This window comes from Tribolium castaneum, chromosome 8 (genome assembly GCF_031307605.1).
Source record: "Tribolium castaneum strain GA2 chromosome 8, icTriCast1.1, whole genome shotgun sequence".
Classification (NCBI taxonomy): Eukaryota; Metazoa; Arthropoda; class Insecta; order Coleoptera; family Tenebrionidae; genus Tribolium; species Tribolium castaneum.
In genome coordinates, this window is record NC_087401.1 from 11,562,663 (window position 1) to 11,588,395 (window position 25,733).

General features: G+C 29.5%; 1 protein-coding gene across 1 annotated transcript in view; it reads left to right on the top strand.

Moving 5' to 3' along the window:
* LOC662340 (TWiK family of potassium channels protein 7) overlaps nt 1–25,733 on the top strand; it is a 146,606-nt gene that overhangs the window by 81,621 nt on the left and 39,252 nt on the right. The window contains exon 2 of the mRNA XM_064358330.1: nt 11,791–12,426. Within this exon, the coding sequence (XP_064214400.1) occupies nt 11,835–12,426 (592 nt within the window). The 5' untranslated portion in view covers nt 11,791–11,834. The remainder of the gene's footprint in view (nt 1–11,790; nt 12,427–25,733) is intronic.

The window sequence follows — 25,733 nt, forward strand, 5'->3', positions numbered from 1 at the left end:
TGATTACTTGTCCCATTACGAGATTGCTTCTTGCGTTCGCTTTTAATTTATTAATTGGAAAACAGGGAAGAAAGCGACGTGTTTTACTTTGTTGCCGCCTAACGGACTTATCGTTTCAAGTCAGAGCCCAAAATGGAATTCTAAAGGTATTAAAGTGGTACACGGGAAAACACTTCGACGAGACTTATTCCGTATCAACGTCGTAACAAAGGGGTGATAAATCGGCGCTGCAATTTATAGACATCTCTTAACGGACGGCACGACGAATAGTTCTGACTTTAGACCGGATTAAGCAATTCCAACAGAAGGAAATGTAAATTTGTGCAATTGCAAAAATGGTGGATGCGCCGGGATAATTTGACCAACATATTTCTCTAATTTAGATTTTCTGTCAAATGTTAACTTGAAATATAACAATTTTTAAGTAAAATACAATGGAAACCAAGTGTACAAGTATCTATAACTTGATAAAATAGTTAGATGATATATTAGGATTAGTTGCTCGCAGTATACTTGACACTTTTAAGGGTTTTAAAAGTCAAAATACAAAGTCTGGAAAAGTTGCGTTTACATTTTAGAAGCTAAAAAAGCTAAACTAAAATGACACATTGTCGTTATTTCATAATGTGAAATCTTCGAAATCATCAGGCTATGACAAAATCTCAAATTATTTAAAAAAAATTGCTCCATTTATTGTAATTTTTCTAACACACATTATTAACTTGTCATTTCAGCAAAAAGTAAACTTTTTTAGGTTAAAAATAACTAAAGTTATGCCGCTACGTATAAAAGGCCCGTCAGTCGATATAACTACTCACATATTTACAGAACAATTAGGTTATGCTCCAATCTTTCAAAAATCTTCAAGCTGGCCATCACTGCTCAACTAACTAACATGCTTGATAGCTGTTGACATGGTTTTATCAAAAACAAAAGTTTAGATGCAGCTTTATATTACTAGAGTTCCTTTATTGGGAGAGTTGGGGCACTGAACGTCAAACCGAGCCAATTTTGTATTATGTGGATAAGGTATATATTTCTATCCTTTTTTATTAAAATTTTTGTTAGTAACTTATGTCAGAGGTTTATGTCGAAAATAATTTCAAGGTTATAATTTTTGTCAAATGCATAAAATGACATAATTTTACGTCAAATTTAACCCGGGACGTAGAAAACGTAGAAATTTTGGGATTACTATTTAAAAAAAGAAAATAATTCAATACCTACTAATATTAATGTTCACATTTCTGAAATTTTTCGATATTTATTTAATATTAAATACATAACTTAAAACATACTTGAATGCTAAAAATGCTTTTCTTTCAGTCACAATTTTTAGTTAAACATCTCGTCCCAAAAATTGGTCATTAAGAACCCTTCATATTTCCTGTCATCTTTTTAAATTTTCTAAAAAATGATATTGAAGATGTTCTCGTATGAAAAACGTAACAAAATCGTGAATTCCCAATAACTTTATAATTTGAAACAGTATCTAAAGTTCACATAGATGCTAAAGGCGGCCAAGCAGCGACAGGTTCAACTTTCCTAAAAATTAGACCCAATTTTGGGTTCAAGTACCTACGTATTTTATAAATGCATAGACAAATTCCCAAAATCTCATAGATTTTGTACATAACATTATTTAGACAATCCACTTTTTCAAATGCTTGTTAACAATAAACGTAAAACTTGGCAGGAAAGGTTCAATTTCTCACTCTTTCATCGATGATTACCATTTCTTAAAGTTAAGGAAAAATGTTTATGATGAAGAGTTTAGACGTAAAATTCTTGCACTTGCAAAGAAATCTCTTTTAAAATTTGGAGTTCATATAAAAAAACAGTGAATTGACGACGACTGCCAGTCTAAACCATTTCCAAACGCAGTTAGTCGACGAAAAATGGAAACATTTTTTGACAAATTTATTTGACTTTTCGCCAAATTTCAAGTGTAACACCACTGATTTCTATCCCAATTTGTTTTTTTACACATTCCAACCGACGTATATAAAACAAAATTTCGAAAATTGGCATTCAGTGTCCCAACTCTCCCAATATAGGAACTCTATATATTACTACTTACATAAATAAAATAATTGTAAAATTTTATAAGAAAAAAACAGCAATTGGCCTTCTTGTCGATTTTTTGAAAGTATTTCATTGTGTTAAAGATGCTATACTATTAAGAAAACTCGAAATATATGGAGTAAGGTATAAAGCTGATTATTTGAAAGAGAACAACAGGTAACATTAACAATGTTTTTTTAAGTAAAAAATTAATAGACATAGGTGTTCCACAGGTCTCTATTTTGGGACCTATGTTATTTATAATATACATTAACAACAAATTTCACTATGTAAAGCATACTTTCAGTTTGGCAATTGCTTTTGCTGATGACAGAAATTTTCTCGTTCAAGCTAACACCTTAGAAACTACAAAGAATATTTTGTCCAAGGTTATGAGAAAAACCAAACTATGGCTTAAAAAGATAAACTGATCATAATTACTGAAAAATCCAATTGTGTAATTTTTTTTGCAAGAATACCTACTAATAATGTTGAATATATTACGACAATCGATAACACAGTTGGCTTATGTTAAAGAAAGTAAGATGTTAGGTCTAATATTTTTTCAGATTTAAGTTGGAATAAACATTACAGATACAATGTGTACAAAATTATCCATAATACGCTATAATCTCTAGACGGTCTTGCAAACTTTCAGCAACAAATAGTACTACAACTATGTTATAGTTTGTTTCAAAACAGTATAAAATTTTCAATCTTTTACTGAAAATGCTTCTCTTATGCTTTGGAAGTTTATCGGTTACAAAAAAGAGGAATACGAACTATTGCCAAACTGAAGCGAAGAGACTCTTGTAAAGAATGTTTCAATTATATTTTGGTTAATAATAATAATAATAATAAATAGATATTATTATTATTATTATTATTATTATTATTATTATTATTATTATTATTATTATTATTATTATTATTATTATTATTATTATTATTATTATTATTATTATTATTATTATTATTATTATTATTATTATTATTATTATTATTATTGAGTTTGCGTAAAACATTTTTTATAGAGGTTGTTTCATATCTGGTGGCGAACTGACAGTGACATAAAAGTCTCTTGAAATGCACTCACTTGATTAAGATAATGAAATACATAGGCGGATATTTGTTTCTCTAAAATTTATTTAGTTGTCATTGTAATATTAATAAAATTTGAGGACGAAGATGCATAGAAAAATTACTATTATTGTTAATAATTTGTTCATTATTCTTTATCTTACATCTCTCATTATAATTTTTTAAAGACTATCAGTGGATTTGAAAATCATTTTATTGCGACGTCAATGGGCAATTTTTTTTTCAATAATAAACATGTGTCTAATGCCAAAATTCAGTTATTTTTGTCAATGTCAGTTCGCCACCAGATTTGGAATAAGCTCTATTTACCGTAACGTTAAAACATTTTTCTCTTAGCAACGTGTTAATCTAGCCATTGCAGAATCGAGTATGAAGCCTATAATGTATCAAAGTTTATAACGTTTGTGTAATTTTCTGTAAACAAAATTTGCATGCATGTGAAAGTGTTAATTTTTTGTTTCAATTATTATTCTGCAATAAAAAACTTCTATAAAATGTTTATTAGCAGGGCAATAGTTTTTCTCCCGGCGCATCCACCATTTTTTAAAATACTCCGATTAGTTTTTTAATCTTGTATCAGAATAAAGATGTTAAAAATAACGCAACACACAATGAGTACATGTAAAACAAAAGTGTTTTTTTTTGGTAATCTAGTCAAAAAAAGACTTAGAAGCATATGGTTTTAGTCGGTCGTCAGTACTGGCTTCATTGTTTTGAAGAGATCTCGCCATAAATGCACGTAATTTCCATTATTTCTCCGTCACGTTGTCAGTGGCGGTTTAATTTCTAAAGGCACAAAGACGTTTCTTTTTGACGCTTTAATAAATAAAAGAGTCGAGCGATACCGTTCTATATGCTAATGAAATTTCTCTCCAAATGAATGTTCGTCAGTGTATTGTTATGTGAAAATTTTGTTTCCGACAGAACAAATTAAATAAAGGGAAAAGTGCAAGTCTGCGATCTAATAAAGTCACTTACAGACGTCAACAGCGAGAGACAAAAACTTTGCTCGTCTGGCGAAAAATGATTCTTTTAGTTTGGCGGTGACGTCTCATATAAGTTTTTATGTGTCCGAGGAGTGTTCTTAATTGCAGACGCGGTTTTCTAAAGACGGAATGAATCAGCGTAACGACAGGGCCCCGAGGAAATTAAAAATAATAATTTCAAAGTTAAGCGAGTCAAGAGAGTTTAAATATGGGAGTTTAGCAAATCCATTTACTACCCTTTTTAATTTCCCACTTTACAAAGAAAGACTAAGCCTTTAATAAATTTCCACAGAGGATTGTTTTCACATTTTTTCCGTAGTTGGCGAAGTTTTAATAATATGAACTCGCTATTTCCAACCCTTGAAATTGGCTTTTAGGCTCGACGTCCCATTTTGTCAACAAACTACTATAACTGGTTGCCTCTCAAATTAGTTATTGGTGGGTCGAAATTCTAGGCCCTAACCACTTATGGAAAGTGAAGGAAGAGCTGTCGTGCGCTTACTTAATCCATTTAAGACGTAATGAAGTAGCAAGGCTCTCAAACCCACTCGAAGGAAAATACAGAGTGTTTAAATAATCGATAATTAAAAACATCACACTCCATAGCTGGAAAAGACGTCCACCAACAAACTACACCGAAACTAGTTTTTCAAGAAAAATAAACACTCCACTTCACACTTACTTCAGGATCAAATTAAAATCATGAAAGTTATGATATCAAACTTTAAATTACTCTTACGAATAAGTTAGGGAGTTTGTTATTGAATCCTGACAATGGAAACCTCTCGCCCGGTTCATAGTACCAGAAACTTTTTACGTGGCTGTTAAACCACTCATTGATATTTAGTGTTTTTTGTGAAGTGGTTAGCAAGTAATGTTGTGACCTTTTAATTACCCTAACTCATAAAATTACATTTTTCAAATTATTTCGTTTTAATTCTTTGTGATATTCATTACAAAATTTTTTTAGTAGTTTATTTCTCCACAATTTTGCAACAACAAATTGCTTATAATAATTTACAACTGTTTAAAATAGCCACAACATTAAAACTAAAGCAAAATACTCATTTAAATACAAAATGCAAAAATGGTGGATGCGCCGGGAAAATAAATAAACAAATTTATTTAAATTTTTTTTGTAGTTCAAGAGTTATGTATGTTAACTCTGTTCATAATACAATGTTTTGCAAAAGCTATTACTAAAAATTCTTTAGGAAATCTTTAACAAAGGAACAACAAATCACTGGACAATATTTATCATGCACTAAGTAGTTAATTCTAAATATTTAGGGACGGTTTATAGAAAACTATTAACTATTAAATTAAAAATTAATTCAATGTAAATGAACCAACCAAATAGCTTCGTTTTAATCACGTGATTATTTAATCACGCATTTAATTGCGGATTAAATTAATAACGCTTCTATAAACTGGTCGATAAAATATTAATTTGCATTAAATTTTATGAAATAGGTTTTTTTAATTAATCGTAGGCACAAGTTATACAAGAAACAAATAAGAATGGTTATATACGCGCAATATAAAAGTTACATCACAAAACATAACCGAAATATAACCCAACGTAAATAAAGGTTAGATAACGATACATAACCGCGATAAAATAAAAGCAGTTATACAATGGCAAGACAAATCGATTAAGCAAAATTTATGAAAATTAAAAACTCGGTTTTTCCAAAAAAACGTTCCAAAATTAAAGTCCCAAATTTTGAGAACCGCTGAACTTAAATTAGAAAAATTAGCGTAAATTTTAATATTATTGCCAAAACAACATAGGTAAATTTATTTCTTGGTCTACTGTCATTTTTCTATTTCAATTTTTATTTTGTTATTAAATTTTATGAAAAAAAAACACTTTTTTGCCAGAGTCGAGATTCGAACGTCCCACACAAAGGAACATGTTAACCACAATTTTGAAAAATTCTTAAAACGTCTATGCGCCACCATCTGCATTTTATTTAATGAAAAAATTAACTACCAATAAACTTCCATATGCCACACAGTGGCTCTCAACAGGTGGGGTAATAAAAATTTCTTAAGAAAGTAGGCACCTTTTTGGAAAGATGATACAAAATATTGCTAAACCATTTCCTAACACCTTGCATACGCCCAATATAACGGTTACATTACAAAACATAACTGCAATATAACCCAGCATAAATAAAGGTTATATAACGATACATAACCGGGATAAAACCGTAATATCAAAGCAGTTATATAACCGCAAGATAACTGTTAGATAAGTTGGTTATATAACAGTTGCATCTAGGAGATTACGGTTATATTGAAAAGTTATACTTCGATTATACAGAGTGTGTCAGAAATACGTGTGTAAATTTTTAGAAGTAACATAGTTCAACAAATAACATTTGTTTTATTTATAATTTTTCAATACAAATTTCGACAATTTTAGTATGAGTATTAAACAAAATTACAGAATAAATAAAAATTTATTTTTCACAGAAACATGCCTTTAGACTTTTATTACAAAATTCTATTTACAAGCGAAGTTTAACCTAATTTTTTTTTCTTAAATAAGTAACTCATTGAATTTTTTTATTGTCTTTATTTCTAGCTAAAATTTATATAGATTTTTATGCCTTTTAAAATCTGTAGACAGACTTAAAAAAATCTTAATAATAAGATACTTAATTCCAAATATTTTTGTTAGTGAAACATACAGTGAGTTAAGCAAACAGACATCAACATCTCATTTAAAATTTGACTGGCCATAAATTCGGATAAACCAATCAGTATTTCCCAACTTCCCAATTTAATCAGTTTAAAATCGAATTTATGGTCCACAAAGTAAATTAGTTTAGCAAATCGCACACCTACAAAAATGTGATTCATGAAATGTAGATTTTCGACGCTATTTTTAATGAAAAGTTGTGCCACTTTATTAGTTTATTGATTTTGGCACAAAATTTTATCAACAAATAAAAATCAAGCAAAACGAGAGTTTTTCATCTCAATGGACGACATTCTTTGGGGAAGTATGTGGTGGAGAATTTTAGTGTACGCTTACTCGTTGCGTGTTGTGTCATACAAAGCGAGATTGAAGTATTCCCGTAAAAAACAGGGGAAACTTGAGCAGCTTTGTTAAAAAATAAATAGGGGTGAGATAACACGTATCTTCACCAATTTAACAATAATTTATTACTGGGTCAAGAACTCAAGAACACAAACCGAAATAAGTTGTTTATTTTCCGATAAAAAGGCCTGTTTTCTGTAAATATTCTTTTCAAATGAGGTCATTTAGAAATTGGAAAGCACGAGAAAGGCAGCTTTATCGATTTTCCTCCGTACAGTTGCATTCATTAAAATGGACCGTTTCCAAAACGGGTCTAGAGGCAGCCTCTTTATTTATTGACGGTCTAGTGAAAATAACATGAACTTGGAATTAGACAATTAGCGAAAGTTTGAGTTTTGGACATTGACCTGGAATAAGTGGCGGTTTTGCGCCTGACAGTGGCTTAATTTTTAAATTAATTTTCTGTCATCCCTAATTGTGTTTGTTTGCAAGTATGTCGTCTCCTCATGGATTAGTAAATAAAGTTCTCAACTTCCAAAAGACAAAATTAATTGTCCAATTAGCCTAACAAGAAAGTCGAGTCCAATTAAGAATTTTATTTCTTAATCTGTAAATTAATTAAGTTTATATGGTTCAATTTGTTCCGCGATTAATTCATATTCAAAAAGTTTGCAACTTGGCCCCAATCTGTTACAAGTGCATTTCCAAACACGAAAAGTGATCGATTTTGCGTCCCCATTACAAATTTACAACAGCAATAAATCACCGAATCTATTGTTTTTAACTGCGCTACATTTTCCTCTTTAATATTTGTAATGGAATTTATTAATATCGATGCGGTTTATTTGTCCATAAATAACGCAACCGACATCATCAGGTGAATTTAACAGTTGTATTAAAACAGGGCTAGACAGCTCCGCTGACTATGCCATGTTCGCATGTATGCCAGTTCTCTAATAACGATTCAATGAAATTTATTGTAATGGAACAAAATGGTGTTTGGTTGCTAGTAACTTTGTCGTGCAGTTTGGTCTTTTTCAAACACGCATATTGGTGATATCGCATTGTTAGCTGTAATTAATTGGACAGCCAAAGAGGGTTTTTCAAAACCGTAATTGCTGTTTATTCATTTTCAAAGAGATTTGCGCACAGCTCGAGTTGCAACAAATTTGCGCAGTCATACCGACATTAACAAAAAATTTACTAGAAAAAAATTACAAGCTTTAGCACGAATGTCGAAAAAGGCACAATTTTCGCCTTTTCTGAGCGTCACAGTTTTTAATTCATTCAACACTTTTTTTAATTCTACAAACAATTTACAGCGAGTTTTAAAAATAAAATAAACAGCATTGCATTGTCCCGACGATTACGTAAGTATGTAAAATTTCAGTTCGTTCAGGTAACAAAAATTTTCTTCAATTTGTCTCGGAAAAAATGAAACTTGTGTTGATTTTATTGGCTGTTCAACCAAATTAAGCACAATTATTTCACCAAATCGTGCCAGAAAGAGCCCAAAAAATCACTGAATTATGCTAAAAATGGCACAGTTTTTGTCTTTTCGTAGCGTATGAACACAGTTTTTGATTAATTAAGCTTTTTTTTCTTAATTTTAGTACAAAATAATAGCAAATTTTAAAAATAAAATAAATAGTTTGCATTGTCTTGAAGATTACGTAAGTATGTAAAATTTCAGTTCGTTCGGGTAACAGAAACTTTCATCAATTTGTCTCGGAAAAAATGAAACTCGTGTTGACTTCATTGGCTCCTTAACCAAATGAAGCACAATTATTTCACCAAATCATGCCGAAAATAACCCAAAAAATCACTGAATTATGTTGCAAATGACACATTTTTTGCCATATCTCTGAGCACATGAACACAGTTTTTGATTAAATAAGCTTTTTTTTCTTAATTTTAGTAGAAAATTATAGCGAATTTAAAAAAAATATAAATAGTTTGCATTGCCTCGAAGATTACGTAAGTATGTAAAATTTCAGTTCGTTCGGATAACAGGAACTTTCTTCAATTTGCCTCGAAAAAATAAAACTCGTGTTGACATTATTGGCTTCTCAACCAAATGAAGCACAATTATTTCACCAAATCTTGCCAAAAATATCCCAAGAAATCATTGAATTATGTTAAAAATGACACAGCTTCTGCCTTTTCTTAGCGTATGAACACAGTTTCTGATTAATTAAGCTCTTTTTTCTTAATTTTAGTACAAAATTATAGCAAAGTTTAAGTATAAAATAAATAGTATTACAGTGTTCCGAAGATTACGTAAGTATGTAAAATTTCAGTTCGTTCGGGTAACAGAAACTTTCTTCAATTTGTCTCGGAAGAAATGAAACTCGTGTTCATTTTATTGGCTCCTCAACCAAATGAAGCACAACCATTTTATCTAATCATGCTAAAAATAGCCCAAAAAATCACTGAATTATGTTGCAAATGACACATTTTTTGCTTTATCTCTGAGCATATGAACACAGTTTTTGATTAAATAAGTTTTTTTTTTTCTTAATTTTAGTACAAAATTATAGCGAAGTTTGAAAATCAAATAAATAGTATTACAATGTTCCAAAGATTACGTAAGTGTGTAAAATTTCAATTCGTTCGGGTCACAGAAACTTGCTTCAATTTGTCTCGGAAAAAATGAAAACTCGTGTTGACTTTATTGGCTTCTCAACCAAATGAAGCACAATTATTTCACCAAATCTTGCCAAAAATAACCCAAAAAACCATTAAATTTTTAAAAAATGACACAGCTTCTGCCTTTTCTTAGCGTATGAACACAGTTTTTGATTAATTAAGCTTTTTTCTTAATTTTAGTACAAATTATAGCGAAGTTGGAAAATAAAATAAATAATATTACAATGTTCCGAAAATTACGTAAGTATGTAAAATTTCAGTTCGTTCGGGTAACAGGACTCTCTTAAATTTGTCTCGAAAAAAATGAAATTCATGTTGACTTTAATTGTTTCTCAACCAAATAAAACAATTATTTCACCAATTCTTGTAAAAAATGATCCGAAAAGTCACCTAACTATATCGAAAATAACACAAATACTATCAGAGATTGCTACATTTGATGGTGTTTAAGGTGAATTAAAAAACTAGCGACACTATTTGTTATATTATTGAGTATTAACAAAAAAAAACGACGTGATGAAATCGCAGTTTTATTGAAATACTAATTTAATTAAGTAAATGGGCGAAAAAGTGTACGTGTCAATGTTTTTCTAAACCAATATCTTGTTAATTAGAATTTAATTTAATGACAAGAGAAAAGAACTTGTTCACTTTAATTTTCTAGGGTAATATGTTATGTGAATCACCTTGTACACGGACATACAAATTGGTAAAATACGTCTATTACCATATTATATTGAGGTAAAGTGGATTTTTATAGATTTTTTGTTAGACCACATTTTGTCTGTTCGTGTATCGAATGTCCACTTCTAAAGGCAAAATATCCTTAGTAGCACACTTACATAACTAAAGTATAACCTTTCAATATAACTGCATTCTCTCAGATGTGACGCTTTTTTACACAATAACTTTATTTAACAGTTACCTACGTAGAGTTATTTTGTGGTTATATAACTGCTCTTATAATTCGGTTATGTAGCGCCTTCTAACATTTATCTATACTTGGTTATTATTGTTTATTAGCAACTTCAAACCACTCAAAGACATAATTTCAAAATTATGTTGTCTCAGAAACTTTGTTTCAAAATTCAAGATTTTGGAATTACAATACGTGTAAAGAAATACATGGTGTTGCATTTGAAAAAAAGTGTTATTCAACTTTTTGCATTTGGCACACTCTGTATATTACGTGCGTGTTTTAACTAAAAGTCGTCTATTGCTAATACTACAGGGCATTCCGAGTTTTATTGTAGCAAATTTTTCAAAAAATATTCATAGACTTTACAGTTATTTTTCAAAAATTGTTTTATAACGAAATGTTGAATAATTCCGAAACGAAAGGAGATAGACCTATAATAATTTATATAAAGTTACATCATTTTTTTGCGTAGAATTCAATTATGCAAAATTGTATAAAGTGTTCTATTTAAAAATGTAACTTTGAGTCACCAACTTGTATAGAACATTCTGTGTACAATAATGTTATTTTTATTTTATTTTGTGGACATAGCAAAATTTCAAATAATAAAAAATTATTATTATTATTATTATTATTATTATTATTATTATTATTATTATTACTATTATCATTATTATTATTATTATTATTATAATTATTATTATTACGCACCCCTAGGTCACCCTGTATAAATTTTCAGATTATCAAATTTCTCTTAGAGTTTAAGAACTTCAGTTCTAGAAAAACCAAGATTTAGAGATTTCTGAATGTCGTACTACATATTAGTAACTTAGGGTCCATCAAACACCTCTCAGAATCTTTGGTTCAAGATTTTGACTTTACTTTAAAACATGATTTTGACAGCCTTGCAGTTATAATTTAATTGAATTTTGGAATCTTATTAGACTCATCTTGAAACTTTAAATATCAGTTTTTATATGTATCAACAATTTTTCAAAAAAAAAATGTTTTTTTTGCAGATGCAGCCGCCAGCCAGCTCCTCCACCCTCCACCCTTAGAAACAATGATCCGCGACCCGCGTTCATCCCCCACGACCCCGTCGTACCCCGGCTACCCCCCACACTCCCCCTACTTGCGTCGCGCTTCGCCCCCCGGCAGTCCAGCCCCGAAAAAATGCTGCTTCGAGCATAAAGAACCGCGCGAGACGTTCTTCTGCTGTTGTTACACGTGTTCCGGCGACAAGACAACATCGATTTTAGCCACTTTGGGTGTGTGCTGTTTAGTCCTGGCTTACACCATTCTCGGGGCTTTCGTATTCATGACATTAGAAGGAGGCATACATCACGACACGGCAGTCGCTGCCTCCAAATTAGACCCCAAAAGCGAGACCTCCATCCCCAATGCGGGGGAACTGCGCGCCGAGACCGTCGACCGCCTCTGGAGCATTACGGAGAATTTGAATATTCTGTACAGGGAGAACTGGACGCGGCTGGCGGCCGAGGAGGTGCTGCTGTTCCAGGAGGCCCTCTTCAAGACCTTGCGGCACTCGGACGGGGGCCAGTTCGGGGCTGGCACGGCCTACTATGGCCAGCAGATGCACAAGTGGAGCTTTAGTTCGTCGTTTTTGTACTCGCTGACGCTCATCACGACAATAGGTGGGTTTTAAGACGACAGCTGATTAGAGTTGTAATTAAGTTTGTGCAAACGAACGCGCTCTAATTAATACTTTGATGCAGTCACAATTACATTTGACATAATTTATTTTCAAGACGTGTTCGAACAGAGATTTCGTTCGTGCATTTGTGGTTATTTGGGTAAAGTTAGTTTCTGCTTTACACGCTAGTACATACAAAAATCGTTTGTTGGAACAACTGGGATTTATGTAGCTCACCTAATAAGAACAAACAATGATTTTATTGTAACGAATAGGAAAATCTTCAACGTAATAATATTTCAAGTATGAAAAGATACTCTAATTTAGCCTCCGAGCAATTTGCTCAAATATTATTGAGATATTACAAAATCAAATTCGGAAATTAAAGTAATTTAGCTTGTTTTTTTGCAAAACATACAAAATCATGCTTTTAAAACAGTGGAATTTTTAAAAATTTCGACCACTTTTACGTACAAACATTACGTTATTTTCACACTAACAGATAACAGGTTATTCAGATTTAAATACGAAGTTTAAAAAAAAAATTTTTTAAATGTGTTTTTTTCGAAAAAACTACCAAAAAGTAAAAAATAATGTTTTTATATCAGAGGAGAATATTTTTGCTTACACTTTACCGTCTTTTGCAGATATTTTAACACAACCTTTTTAATTAAATTAACATTACAAACTATATAGTTGCAATAATTCACCTAAAACGCAAATATATTCAGTTCAAAAGTCGGCATTTTTTTCCACTTTTTTCAATTTAATTCTCTAATTTTTCACCAGATTCCATCAAAAGATACTGGGCGTTTAAATTGATTCTACAATTTTAAAATTGTTTTTACGTTTTTTGTAACTTTGAGCACGTTTTTGACCGAAAATGGACATAATTTCTCCAAAAATCTCCAAAATTGTGTATTTTCTAGTCAAAAATAGTGGACTTGCGTAAATCCTACTGGATTCGCAGTGGCCATGAATTTTATTAACAATGTTTTTCCAGACTTTACTAAACAAACTCAGTTAACTAAAAATTTTTAGAGATAAATTAAATATTTTTGTTTATTTTTTTTATAATTTATGAAGTAAGTCATCTAAGAATTCAACGCTAAAGTTTGAAGTTATGTTTCACCTTTACGTTTATCTCTTTTTCTCTCAAAACAAAAGGTATTTTCCCTTTATTAGGATGTGCTCTTACGTTTACAATTTGGCGCCTTTACGTACTTTTACCTTTTGCCGCATTATTTTCTTATTTTTGTCAGTTTTATGCTCCGCTTTACGTTTATACGACTATGTGTTCTCTCAATCTCTTATTTTTGTTTACGTGTTGTTTCACTTACCTTTACTACAATTTTTTTCATAGAAAAATTGTTACCCTGATCCGGGTTCGAACACCCGACCCCCCTGGTCGTAAGTGGCGCTTATACCACTGAGCCACCAGGGTCCCAGGTACTGACCGTCTTTTGCAGATATTTTAACACAAACTTTTTAAATAAATTAACATTACAAACTATATAATATAATTCACCTAAAACGCAAATATATTCAGTTGAAAAGTCAGCGAATTAGCCCGAGAAAATATTTTATTCCACTTTTTTCAATTTAATTTTTTAATTTTTCACCAGATGTCACCAAAAGATACCGGGCGTAATAAGTTGAGTCTACAATTTTAAAATTGTTTTTACTTTTGTCGTGACTTTCAGCACGTTTTTAACCGACAATGGACATAATTTCTCCAAAAATCACCAAATTTGTGTATTTTATTGTCAAAAATAGTGGACGTGCGGAAATCCTACTGGATTCGCAGTGGCCATGATTTTTATTAACAATGTTTTTCCAGACTTTACAAGACAAAGTCAGTTAATTAAAAATTTTTAGAGATAAATTAAATATTTTCGTTTATTTTTTTTATAATTTAAGAAGTAATTCATCTAAGGATTCAACGCTAAAGTTTGAAGTTATGATTCACCTTTACGTTCATCTTTTTTTTTTCTCAAAACAAAAGGTATTTTCCCTTTATTAGGATAAGCTCTTACGTTTACAATTTGGCGCCTTTACGTACTTTTACTTTTTGCGGCATTATTTTCTTATTTCTGTCAGTTTTATGCTCCGCTTTACGTTTATACGTCTATGTGTTCTCTCAATCTCTAATTTTTGTTTACGTGTGGTTTCACTTACCTTTCAACACTTTTTTTCATAGAAAAATTGTTACCCTGATCCGGGTTCGAACACCCGACCCCCCTGGTCGTAAGTGGCGCTTGTACCACTGAGCCACCAGGCCCCAGGTACTGACCGTCTTTTGCAGATATTTAACACAAACTTTTTAAGCAAATCAACCTTACAATAATAATATAACAATAAAAAAAATAGAAACAAATAGGATACTAATAGCAATTGCAAAATTTTGTGTGCATATTAGTTTGTGAAAAATAGTAAAAATATACTTCCAATAGGGTCACCCTGTATAATAGCCCTCAAAACTTAACTTTGCTTATCGCAAATATGACTGACAAGGCGAAGATTTTCATATCGTTTATCCAATAAATATCTGTAGTTTTAAATGAAATGTAAAAAAACGAAAAATTTGAGATGATTTGGCAATAATTATCACTTTTATTTATTTAACTTATTATTAATATTTGCTAATAATTTTTTGCATCAACTAAATATTTATTAATGAATTTGAGTTATAATAAATTGTATTTTTTTTAAATAGGCATGCATAATAAAAAAGTGAGATATTTAATTGAAATTGAAAATTCAGCGTGATTTTTAGTTTTTGGAATACATATACTATAAATTAATATACTTTCCTAGAAATATTTGATAATTTCAAAAATACATCGTGTTGTTACTAAAATTATGTGCACATTTTTCTAAAGATTCCACTGTTCGAAATTAAATATAGGGGAAATTGTGACATTTGTTACTCCTTTCCTTACATAAACCTATAAATTTTTAGGTTTTAGAAACAAGAAGTTTGAATAAAAAAATTTAAAGCCCTAAATATAGAAATAAAAAATACATAATTCATGATAAAAATCCGTTTTCCTTTAAACCTAAAATCGAAAGAATGAAGTAAGTAAGTACACAATTTTGAACATTGTAAAAAAGAAAAAATTTTCGCTGGTTGGCTGGCAGCAGCTTTTGTCGCAAAAATCTGCATTATTGAGTTTAATTCGGTCGATTTCGTCGGAATGTCTAAAATCGGGCTTTGTAATTGGTGTCGATTTGTCGAATTTTTCCCTTTTAATTAAACAAGCAAATCGTCTGGCAAACAAAGTCCAACTATAACCTACTTTATCCTGTCGGGATGGAAGTAATCATCGAGTTTCCTACTAAAACATGGCATGTCCCATATTTCCGGCTTTCCGGACGAAATGAAACGGTTTAAATTTTAATCCCGTGCTTTGTCTCTTGCCTCGTCCGGATTAAATATGACCATGTTGAACGATTTTCTCGCGAGACACTACAATAAATACCAGCACGGAATTTCTTTTATGCTGTTTTAATCAAAGAAAGGGTTTTCGGAACGATTTAAACGAAAAACATCTTAAACCGTTTAAACGCCCGCAAAAAATAAAATCGAGACGTACAATCCGATTTAATTGTGTTGCTCAACTCGGATGAAAAAAGTTACACGATCTATAGTGCAAACACCACAATTGGGTGTAGAGCATTTTCTTTCCGATTCGAACGCCATGTTGACTCAAGGGTGCAACAGTCGGAGCTATTCATTGCAATGGCGTCAAGAAATATTTACTTTGCACAATTATACAGTTTACACACCTTAATTGAGCTCCAATGTGCGATTGGATCGAGCCAGGAAACTGGATTACTGACTTTTAACTCCTACTGTACTAACTACTAATTAAAAATATACCAAACAAACTGACTGCACAAAAATAGTAATCATTAATTTATTAACAATTTAATTGTAAAATCTCGTAGTGTTTAATTAGTATTTGAGTGTTGAATTGTAGTAAAATCGTAAAATAGTTCCACAAAAATTTCTCTTAAAAACCCCATCTTTTCTTAAAAATATTTTTTTGAAACACTAAAAAAATCTAATTAAAGTTGAACAAATCTCTTTAACACAAATTTGACACAACAAATCGCTTATAACAATTTCCAACTGTTTCAAATAGAAATAAAATTAAAATTGAAACAAAAAAATTTTTGAACAAAAAGTAGAAATAAGTAAAATATAACGGAAACAGAGGTAAAAAAGAAAGATACATAGACGTAAACTCAATTGTAAACCCGAAGATATTTAAATAGAAAAATTGAAAAATATAAGGCAGGAGGAAATAAAAAACCGGTATAAATAAAAAGAATAATGCAGCAGGAGATAAGCACTTAGACATAAAGGTTTTAAAATTGTAAACGTAACCACAATTTATAAAAGTATAAATAAAGTATAAAGATCGAAAACACTAAAGCACGTAAATGAAATAGTGTAACTATTTTGTTGATTTAAAAAAAATATTTGGTGCCAAATGACTTGATTGTTTTATCCCGAATAATACAAAATATATATTAGCAAACATCTATCTTTTTACAATAATTTAAAACAAAATTTTGTATAACATACTCAAAAATTTTCAAAAAAAATTTAAACATCTCATATACTCGTAAAATTGTCCAACAGATAATGAATTTTTCTTTGCATGGTTAAATTAATAAAAAAATTGGTTGTTCCAAGACTGTAATGCTTACATTAAGTTTAAGGTTTTTGAATGTTTTTTGACAAAAACGACAAAATTGTAAGAATAGTTTGAATATTTTTAATTATTTTTGACAAAATATACACAAATTTGTTGATTTTTTAAAATAATTTATAATCAACAAAAAAAAATTTTGAGTCAAAAACGTGCTAAAACTGATAAAAAATGCCCAAACAATTTTAAAATTAACGTTTTTGGACTCAATTTTTTCAGTATTTCTTGAAATTTTGAAGTGAACAATTATTTTACACACTTTGCAAATTTCATAACATAGCCTTTCTTAATTTGGTTAAAAATTTAAGTATCAGATTGTAAAAGTGCAAATAAATAATTTTATATCTAATTTAACGGTTTTTAAACTGATTTGCATAATATTTGCGTCTTATATTAAAAGATAAGCACATAAATATGAGAAAAATAACACTAAAAAAATCTAATTAATGTTAAACAAATCATTTATCTTTTAACAGGGTTTGCACTGATTCCAGCCTTTGATATAAATTAACCTCCGAAAAATTATTTAATTTCTAGAATTTTTTATTTGAATGTGAATCAATTTACAGGCTGACACAACAAATTGCTTATAACAATTTACAACTGTTTAAAATAGCAATAAAATTAAAATTAAAGCAAAATAACCATTTATATACAAAATGCAAAAATGGTGGATGCGCCGGGAAAATTTACTAATTTCTATTTAAATTTTCTTTGTACTTAAAAAATTATTATGTTATATATTACTAAATATTCTTGATAACAACACATTACTGGACAATATTTATCGTGCAGTAGTAATTAATTCTAAATATTTAAAATATTAATTTATATTAAATTTTAGGAGCTGAGTTTTTTAATAAATCCTAAACAAAAATTATGAAAGAAACAAGTAAAAATGGTTATATACGCGCAATATAAAGATTACATCACAAAACATAACTGAGATAAAACCAAGACATAAAAGCAGTTATACAGGATGTTCCGTCTAAAACTACATTAAAATATTGGGTGTTCTAGTAATTATAGTTATCTGAAAATTTGTACACAAATATAATTTTTTAGGTTCTGCTTAATGAAAATATTTTCAACATGACGACACTTCCGGTTATACCGGAAGTCGCTGTAAATTTTTTTATTTTAATAAAAACCTATATTTTTAATGCGTTTTTGTATTACCAGAGTTATTATAAGATAGTTTTTATAAGCGTTTTTATAAGTTTTTATAAGTTATATAAGTTTAGCCGTTTACGAAATATTTAGGTTATTAATTTTTTATGGATTTTTACTTTTCAGTTCAAAAATCGATAACTTTGCCATTTTTTTAAAATTTGAAAATATTTTTTACCTCATTTGAAAGAGGAAGCCTAGATCTTTCTATTGATGCTTTCAAATTACAAAAAAAGTAACAAATCCCAAATTTTTTTATGTTAAGTTTTAAGTCTCTAGATGGTAGAGAATTTAATTCTGGATCGATTTGTATTAACATTTCCTATACTTGTGTTTATACAGATAGATACAGATCCATCTAGTAAAATAAAAATTAGAACATCCTATTTGAAAAAATTAAGTTATGGGTATTTGAAGCTGTTCAAACTTAACCTCAAAATTTTTGAGACAATTTTTTTTCAATTTTAAACAAACTGAAGAACAGATATGGACTTTTTATTTAAATTCTCCAAATATAATTTTGAAATCTTTCATACTAAAAGAGTTACCGATTTTTTAAGTGACAAGTGCAAATACAAAAATTTTCAAAAAATCCGGTTAAACTTTGGTATAGGGAAAGCTGATAAAAACAGACTTAAAATAACTCCAGTATAACCGAAATGTTAAAAATATTTTCATTGAGCAGAACTTAATGGATTATGGCTGAAAACTAACTTTCAGATAAATATTTTTATTATAACCATCAATACTTTTAATGACCTAAAAAATAAAAATAATAAATAAAATAAATAAAAAATATATAAAAAATAATAAATATAAAAACAATAATAAAAAAAATAAAATAAAATTGCATAATCAAATTTTTATAATTACTGTTTTTTTTATGTAGAAATTGGAAAAGCTGTTAACTAATCAATCTTAGCAAAAAAGCATTATTTGTTCATGGAACCAAGAAAACATATTTTCTTTGTCGAGATAAGGTTTCCACAGTAGACAATTAAGAAGTTGAAAAACAGTACAAAGAAACTCAACTGATGTTTGTAGACCAATTAATTGAAGCCTTCATCAAATTATCTACCGACTCTAAAAAGTTTACAAGCCGAATAAAAAACTAGTAAAAGTTCAACTATGAAGCCTTTAAAAACCTACGGAGCAAAATTGTTTAAAAGAAATGAGTAATTTTTTCCTGCAATCTGAAAGTTTCCTCTACGAAGCACCGGAAGCAATAATTGTAGAAAAAGAAAGGACTCATCCTTGTTAGATAAATGAAACGACAACAAATTTAATTAACTTTCTACGTCATCGTAAAAAGAGCTTTGATGGAGGAACAAATAAGCTCATTAACAGAGAATTAAGGGGATTTTTTGAGAGCTTTGTTCGAATCGTCGGAATTTAAGAAATAATAGAAGAGCGATGACAAATCCTGCAATTCGGATATTTAGAAAAACAACATCAGGCAGAAATTGGATCCCCTTTCCTGCAGTGCGGAGGCGCCACCGAGGCATGATAATTGTTAAGGTGTTTGAGATGGGGCATCTTCTGCGTAATAGCAGGAAGCTCCATCGGTTGACTTCCTGCTAAATTGCCCGTATTGCTGCGGAGGTGGATAGTTTGTCCCGATGCAGCAACACCTCCAAACCCTCATTATTTCCCTTAAATTCATCTTCGCTGCGTTGGAAAGATGCTTGTTTGGATTTCCTGCAGGATTTGCGCACTGTTGGCTCCAAAATCACATATGACGATGTTTACTTCACGTTTTTCAGTAGGGAGTCCATTGACGGATAAAGTTATGTGTGTTTTTTTCAAAGGGTGAGAAGTTTGGCGGAACTTGAAGGAAGTTTCGATTGTTCGTGCAAGTTTGGACGTTGTAATTGGATTATTTGTACAGCAAGGAGTGAATTTACGACTTCAAAATATCCAGTGAATATCACAATCACTACGTGTACCTACAGTCAAGATTTTTATTGAAAATTTTGGCTAAAACTGGCCGTAACAAAGCCGCATTCTTAGATATGTACAGTGGAAACTTTTGAAATTGAACAGATTTTTGATCCGCTCCACTGAAAACTTTCAGTCTGTGTTAAAAATTTTATTTTTTTATTGTATCGTACATGTATACATAAAGTTAAAAATTTATTGCTTCAGAACTGTAAAGTTTACTTTAAGTTTGGGGTTTTTAGTCGTTTTTTTTTTAATTTAGCGAAATCAATGAGTGTCTAGATGAAGAGTGAACAACAATACATGAAAAGCACATTAAATTTGCAAAATGTTGAACCGACGGTAGACGAAATTTTGCAAAACTTTTGAGTTTCAGGTGTTTAAGGTTGTTCTGAAATGATTTTAAAGAAAACAAAATCGCGAAATAAGTGAGTTTCTGATTGAAAAATAGACAAAAATCTTCAAAACAATGCAATGGTGAGCTAAGTTTGGTAGTTTTGTGCAAAAATGCTTAAAAAAACGGCACAGAGTGAGATATTTATTATTATTTTTTGTCCAAAAATTTAAAAAATACACAAATTTAGTGATTTTTTGACAAATTTGTGATAAAATTTGCCAAAACTTTCATTTTCATAGAGAAAAAAGCGCAGAAAGTCATAGAAAAAGTAATAACAATACCATTTGAAAATTGGGGTCTTTGAGAAATAAGTTGTAAACGTAAAATCACAACTTAATAAAAATTTAAAAACCGTTTAATCAATTTGCGAAAAGAAGACGTAAACGTAAGAGTAGACCCTGAGATGATAACTTTCTTTTTAAATTATAAAAAAATATCTTGAATAAAATGTCATAACTATTTCTATTTCAATCAGAACAAGAACTAAAGGAAGAAAAACTGAAAATTAACTGAAAAAACATCTTACACCCCTGAAAAATTCCAGAACATTGTCTTCTTTTAATTTTGTGTTTTTGGATAAACTTTGATAAAAAAATTTTATAAAAAAAATTAAATTAAAAATAGAGCAAAAATATTTTTTTGCTGTAATTTGCCGACTTATGAACTAATTTGTGCAAAATACAAATGAATTAAAGCAATTATTTTACAGTTAAAATGTTGATTTAGTTTTAAAATTTGTGTTTAAATGTCTTGCAAAAGACGGTCGGTAGCTAGAACCTGGATCAAGTCTGACAATTTTTCAAAAAAAAAGTAGAAGTAAGTAAAATATGACGAAAACATAGGTAAAGAAGAAATATACATAGACATAAACGCAATTGTAAACCCGAAGACCTTTAAATTCTAAACTTGAAGAACATAAGACCGAAGAAAATAAAAAAAAACGGTAGAAATAAAAAAAATGCAGCAGGAGGTAAGCACTTAGACATAAAAGCGCTAAAATTGTAAACGTAACCACACCTTATAAAAGTATAAATAAAGTATAAAGATCAAAAACACTAATTATAGCCGTTTGCACCGTAAATAAAATAGTAAAAATAAATAAATAAATAGTAAATAAATAAAAATAAAATAGGACGTAAATTAAATAGTGTAACTTTCTTCTTGATTTAAAAAAATATTTGGTGCCAAATGCCTTGACTGTTTTATTTCAAATAATACAAACTTCTATCTTTTTACAATAACTTAGAACACAATTTTGTATAATATAGTCAAAAATTTTCAAAAAAATTCAAACATCTCATATACACTCGTAAAATTGTCCACCAGATAATGAATTTTTCTTTGCATAGTTAAATCAATAAAACATTTGTTGCTTCAAGACTACTTACTTAATGCTTACATTAAGTTTGAGGTTTTTGGATGTTTTTTCGCAAAATTTAGAAAAATAAATAAGTTTCTAGTTTTATAAAAATGAACAACAATTCAGTATGGGCAAAATTTTACAAAATATTTGAGTTTCAGGCTAAAATAACAAATAGGTTCCATAAGAAAAAAAATTGTCGTTTCGACTTAATTTGGTATTTTGTGATTTTGAATTTTGCAAAATAACTATAACCTTAAAAAACTTAAAAAATAGTACAATATGGTGAACTTGATTTAGTAGTTTTTGTGCACAATTGCTTTAAAAATGACGCAATTGTAAGAATAGTTTGGATGTTTTTTATTATTTTTGACAAAATATACACAAATTTGTTGCTTTTTTTAAGTGATTTATAATAAAATTTAACAAAAAAATAATTATTGAGTCAAAAACGTGCTAAAAATGATAAAAAATGGCCAAACATATTTGAAATTGACGATATTGGACTTATTTCTTTCAGTATTTCTCAAAATACAGAAATTTTTAAGTGAAAAATTACCCCCTTAAAAATTTCATTACCTTAATTTGGTAAAAAATTAAAGTATCAAATTGTAAAAGTGCCAAAAAAATGATTTTGTATCCAATTTGCCGGTTTTTGAACTGATTTACAAAATATTTACATTTTATATAAAAAAAGTAAGCCCATAAAGATGCTAAATTGCAAACGTAAATTCACAACTTAATAAAAATATAAATTCCGTTCAATCAACGTGATTAACCGTAAGATAACTTTGTTCTTAAATCAAAAAATATTTAGAGCTAAATAACACGACAATTTCATTCAAAAAAAAAACTATTCTGAAGCGAAAAAAACTTTTATTTCGTGAAATAAAAAAAGAAAATAAAAATAAAAACTTTAATTTTTTATTTTAAATTTTTTTTCTTACAATATTTAACCAATTTTTTAAGAAAAAAACTAACTTACGTAAGTAAACTTGTAATAATAATAAAATAAGTTAATGTTTTTTTTATATATTTCGAGAATTTAATCGATCTTCAGTTTGTTAATTCTATAATTGTCAAAAAGGCAACATTCTATATCTCGATTTTTGTAGTAACAGATAATTCAACTTAAAAAAAGAATTTCTTTTAGCAAAATTTCCTCAAAAACTCAGATGTTGTCTTTTATCTTTTGAATATTTTGCCACGTTTTTGTCAAACAGACCGATCTTTTTCGTCCCCAAATCCATTGTTTGCACGCTGTTAATCCACCTCAATTTCGCCGTCATCATTCTGCACCAATTAAAATGTAATTGTGATTCTCAGTTTTAATAAACGCGCCCATCCACATAATTTTCGGACACAGCTAGCATGCGAGGTTCATTTAAACAAAATTTCATTTAGTCCAACTTTGAAATTAACCACAACCGGGCTTTATTGTGTGAAATAATAAAATCACTTAAGCAATGCACCCAAAAGTTGAAACAGTCGTGTTACAAAAATCCCTCCCCACCACACAAATAGCAGATTGAAATTTTTCTGCAAGAGCAACCGAACTGAATGAAATATCCGTGTTTTCATTACGCCGAGCAAATTCGTTTCCCTTTTACTCAAACATGAAAAAATGGCGAATTTACGCGCTGGTTGCATAATCTCTTAAAATCATAAGACTCAAGGTATAGATAGCGTCTCTTTCCCGGCATTTCTAAACATAAATTCAGAAGGTTGGATTTAAAATTCCTATCACTACAGCGAGTTATGATAAGATGGGAGATGTCGAAGCGCTTCAGCTAGAAACTTATCAGCGTCAACGAGGAGCATAAAAGTGGCAAAAATGAATACATTTCGTGAACGATTTAATTTCCAGCTCCGCCAAGGTGACAGAACACAATGTTCTCGCGAGAGCGTAAAATCGACGATATCTCATTAAGCCGACATTTCCCCTCGTCGCGTCTTATTAGAAAGTTGGTAATTGTTATTGCCAGCGACACTATTACCAAAACGTCAATAATTATCGAGCTTTCGAATTAGAGCTGCCGCATTGAATTTCTACTTAGACATTAAAATTACAGATATTAATAGCGCCCTCAGAAATGCGATAAGTGCCTAGATAATTCCGTTTCGACGAGAGGGAGTGTGACTTAATGATTTTCGAGCGCCATTGTGGCGGTTCATCGGAATTTCTCAACTATTGTTGATTTTTCAAATTTATGCTCAAAAGCTTCCGACACTTTATCTAAAGAACTTCGTATTATTGACCGAATAAGAGAGAAAAGTAGGTATTACATTGTCTATTGCTTAAAATTGCGACCATTTGCCAACAACGAAATTTAAACTGGAGCTAAATGGGCATTAAAATAGCCGCAAACTGTTCTGTTTTCCTGTTTATTTATCTCGAGTTGCATATGATTTTGCTTGTTGAATATTCAAAAGCTTTTACGTTGAAAGCTATATTTGGTCGTTTTCTAACATATTTTCCTAGAATTTGTTTTATGCCCATTTACGAATTATTACAGATGCAACGAGTCATTAAATGGTAGAAAATTGTGATTTGATTTTATAATAAATGATTCCATCAACATCGTTTAATAATAAAAACAATAATAATAATAATAATAATAATAATAATAATAATAATAAAAATAATAATAATAATAATAATCCGTTCTTATTTGAATTGCAAATACAACTCGGAAGACATGCTTATCTCCTTTAACAAACTAACAAGTAAATAAACAGAAAACTAATGAATAAATGAAATAAAATTTGCAAAAATTGCAAACTGGAAATTGATAAGACTGACGAAAAAAAATAAAACAAGAAAATAAACAAAAATCAAAAAAAATGGAAAAATAAAATAATCTGAACAATACAAAATATTAGCACATCTCCATCTTTTTACAATATTTTAGAACAAAATTTTATATAATATACTTAAAAATTAAAAAAAAAAATTCAAACATCTCATATACTCGTAAAATTGTCCACCAGATAATAAATTTTTCTTTGCATGGTTAAATTAATGAAAAAAATGTTTCTTTCAAGAATGTAATGCTTACATTAAATTTGAGGTTTTTAGATGTTTTTAACAAAATTTTGGAAAATAAATGAGTTTCTTGCTTAATAAAAATGAACAACAATTCACTAAATTATGGGCAAAATTTTACAAAATATTTGAGTTTTAGGCTAAAATAACAAGTAGGTTTCATAAGAATAAAAATTGTCGTTTCAACTTAATTTGGTAATTTGTGAAAAAGTTAAAAAATTGGACAATACATATGGTGAACCTACTTTAGTAGTTTTTGTGCACAAATGCTTTAAAAACGACGCAATTGTAAGAATAGTTTGGATGTTTTGAATTATTTTTGACAGAATATACACAAATTTATTGATTTTTTAAGTGATTTACAATAAAAGTTAACAAAAAAAATAATTTTTGAGTCAAAGACGTGCTAAAAATAATAAACAAAGCTTTTATGTTGAAAGCTATATTTGGTCGTTTTCTAGCATATTTTCCTGGAATTCGTTTTATGCCTATTTACGAATTATTACAGAAGCAACGAGTCATTAAATGGTAGAAAATTGTGATTTGATTTTATAATAAATGATTCCATCAACATCGATTAATAATAATAATATATTATATTATCTTATATATAATATAATATATAATATTATATTATAATAATAACAATAATAATCCGTTCCTATTTGAATTGTAA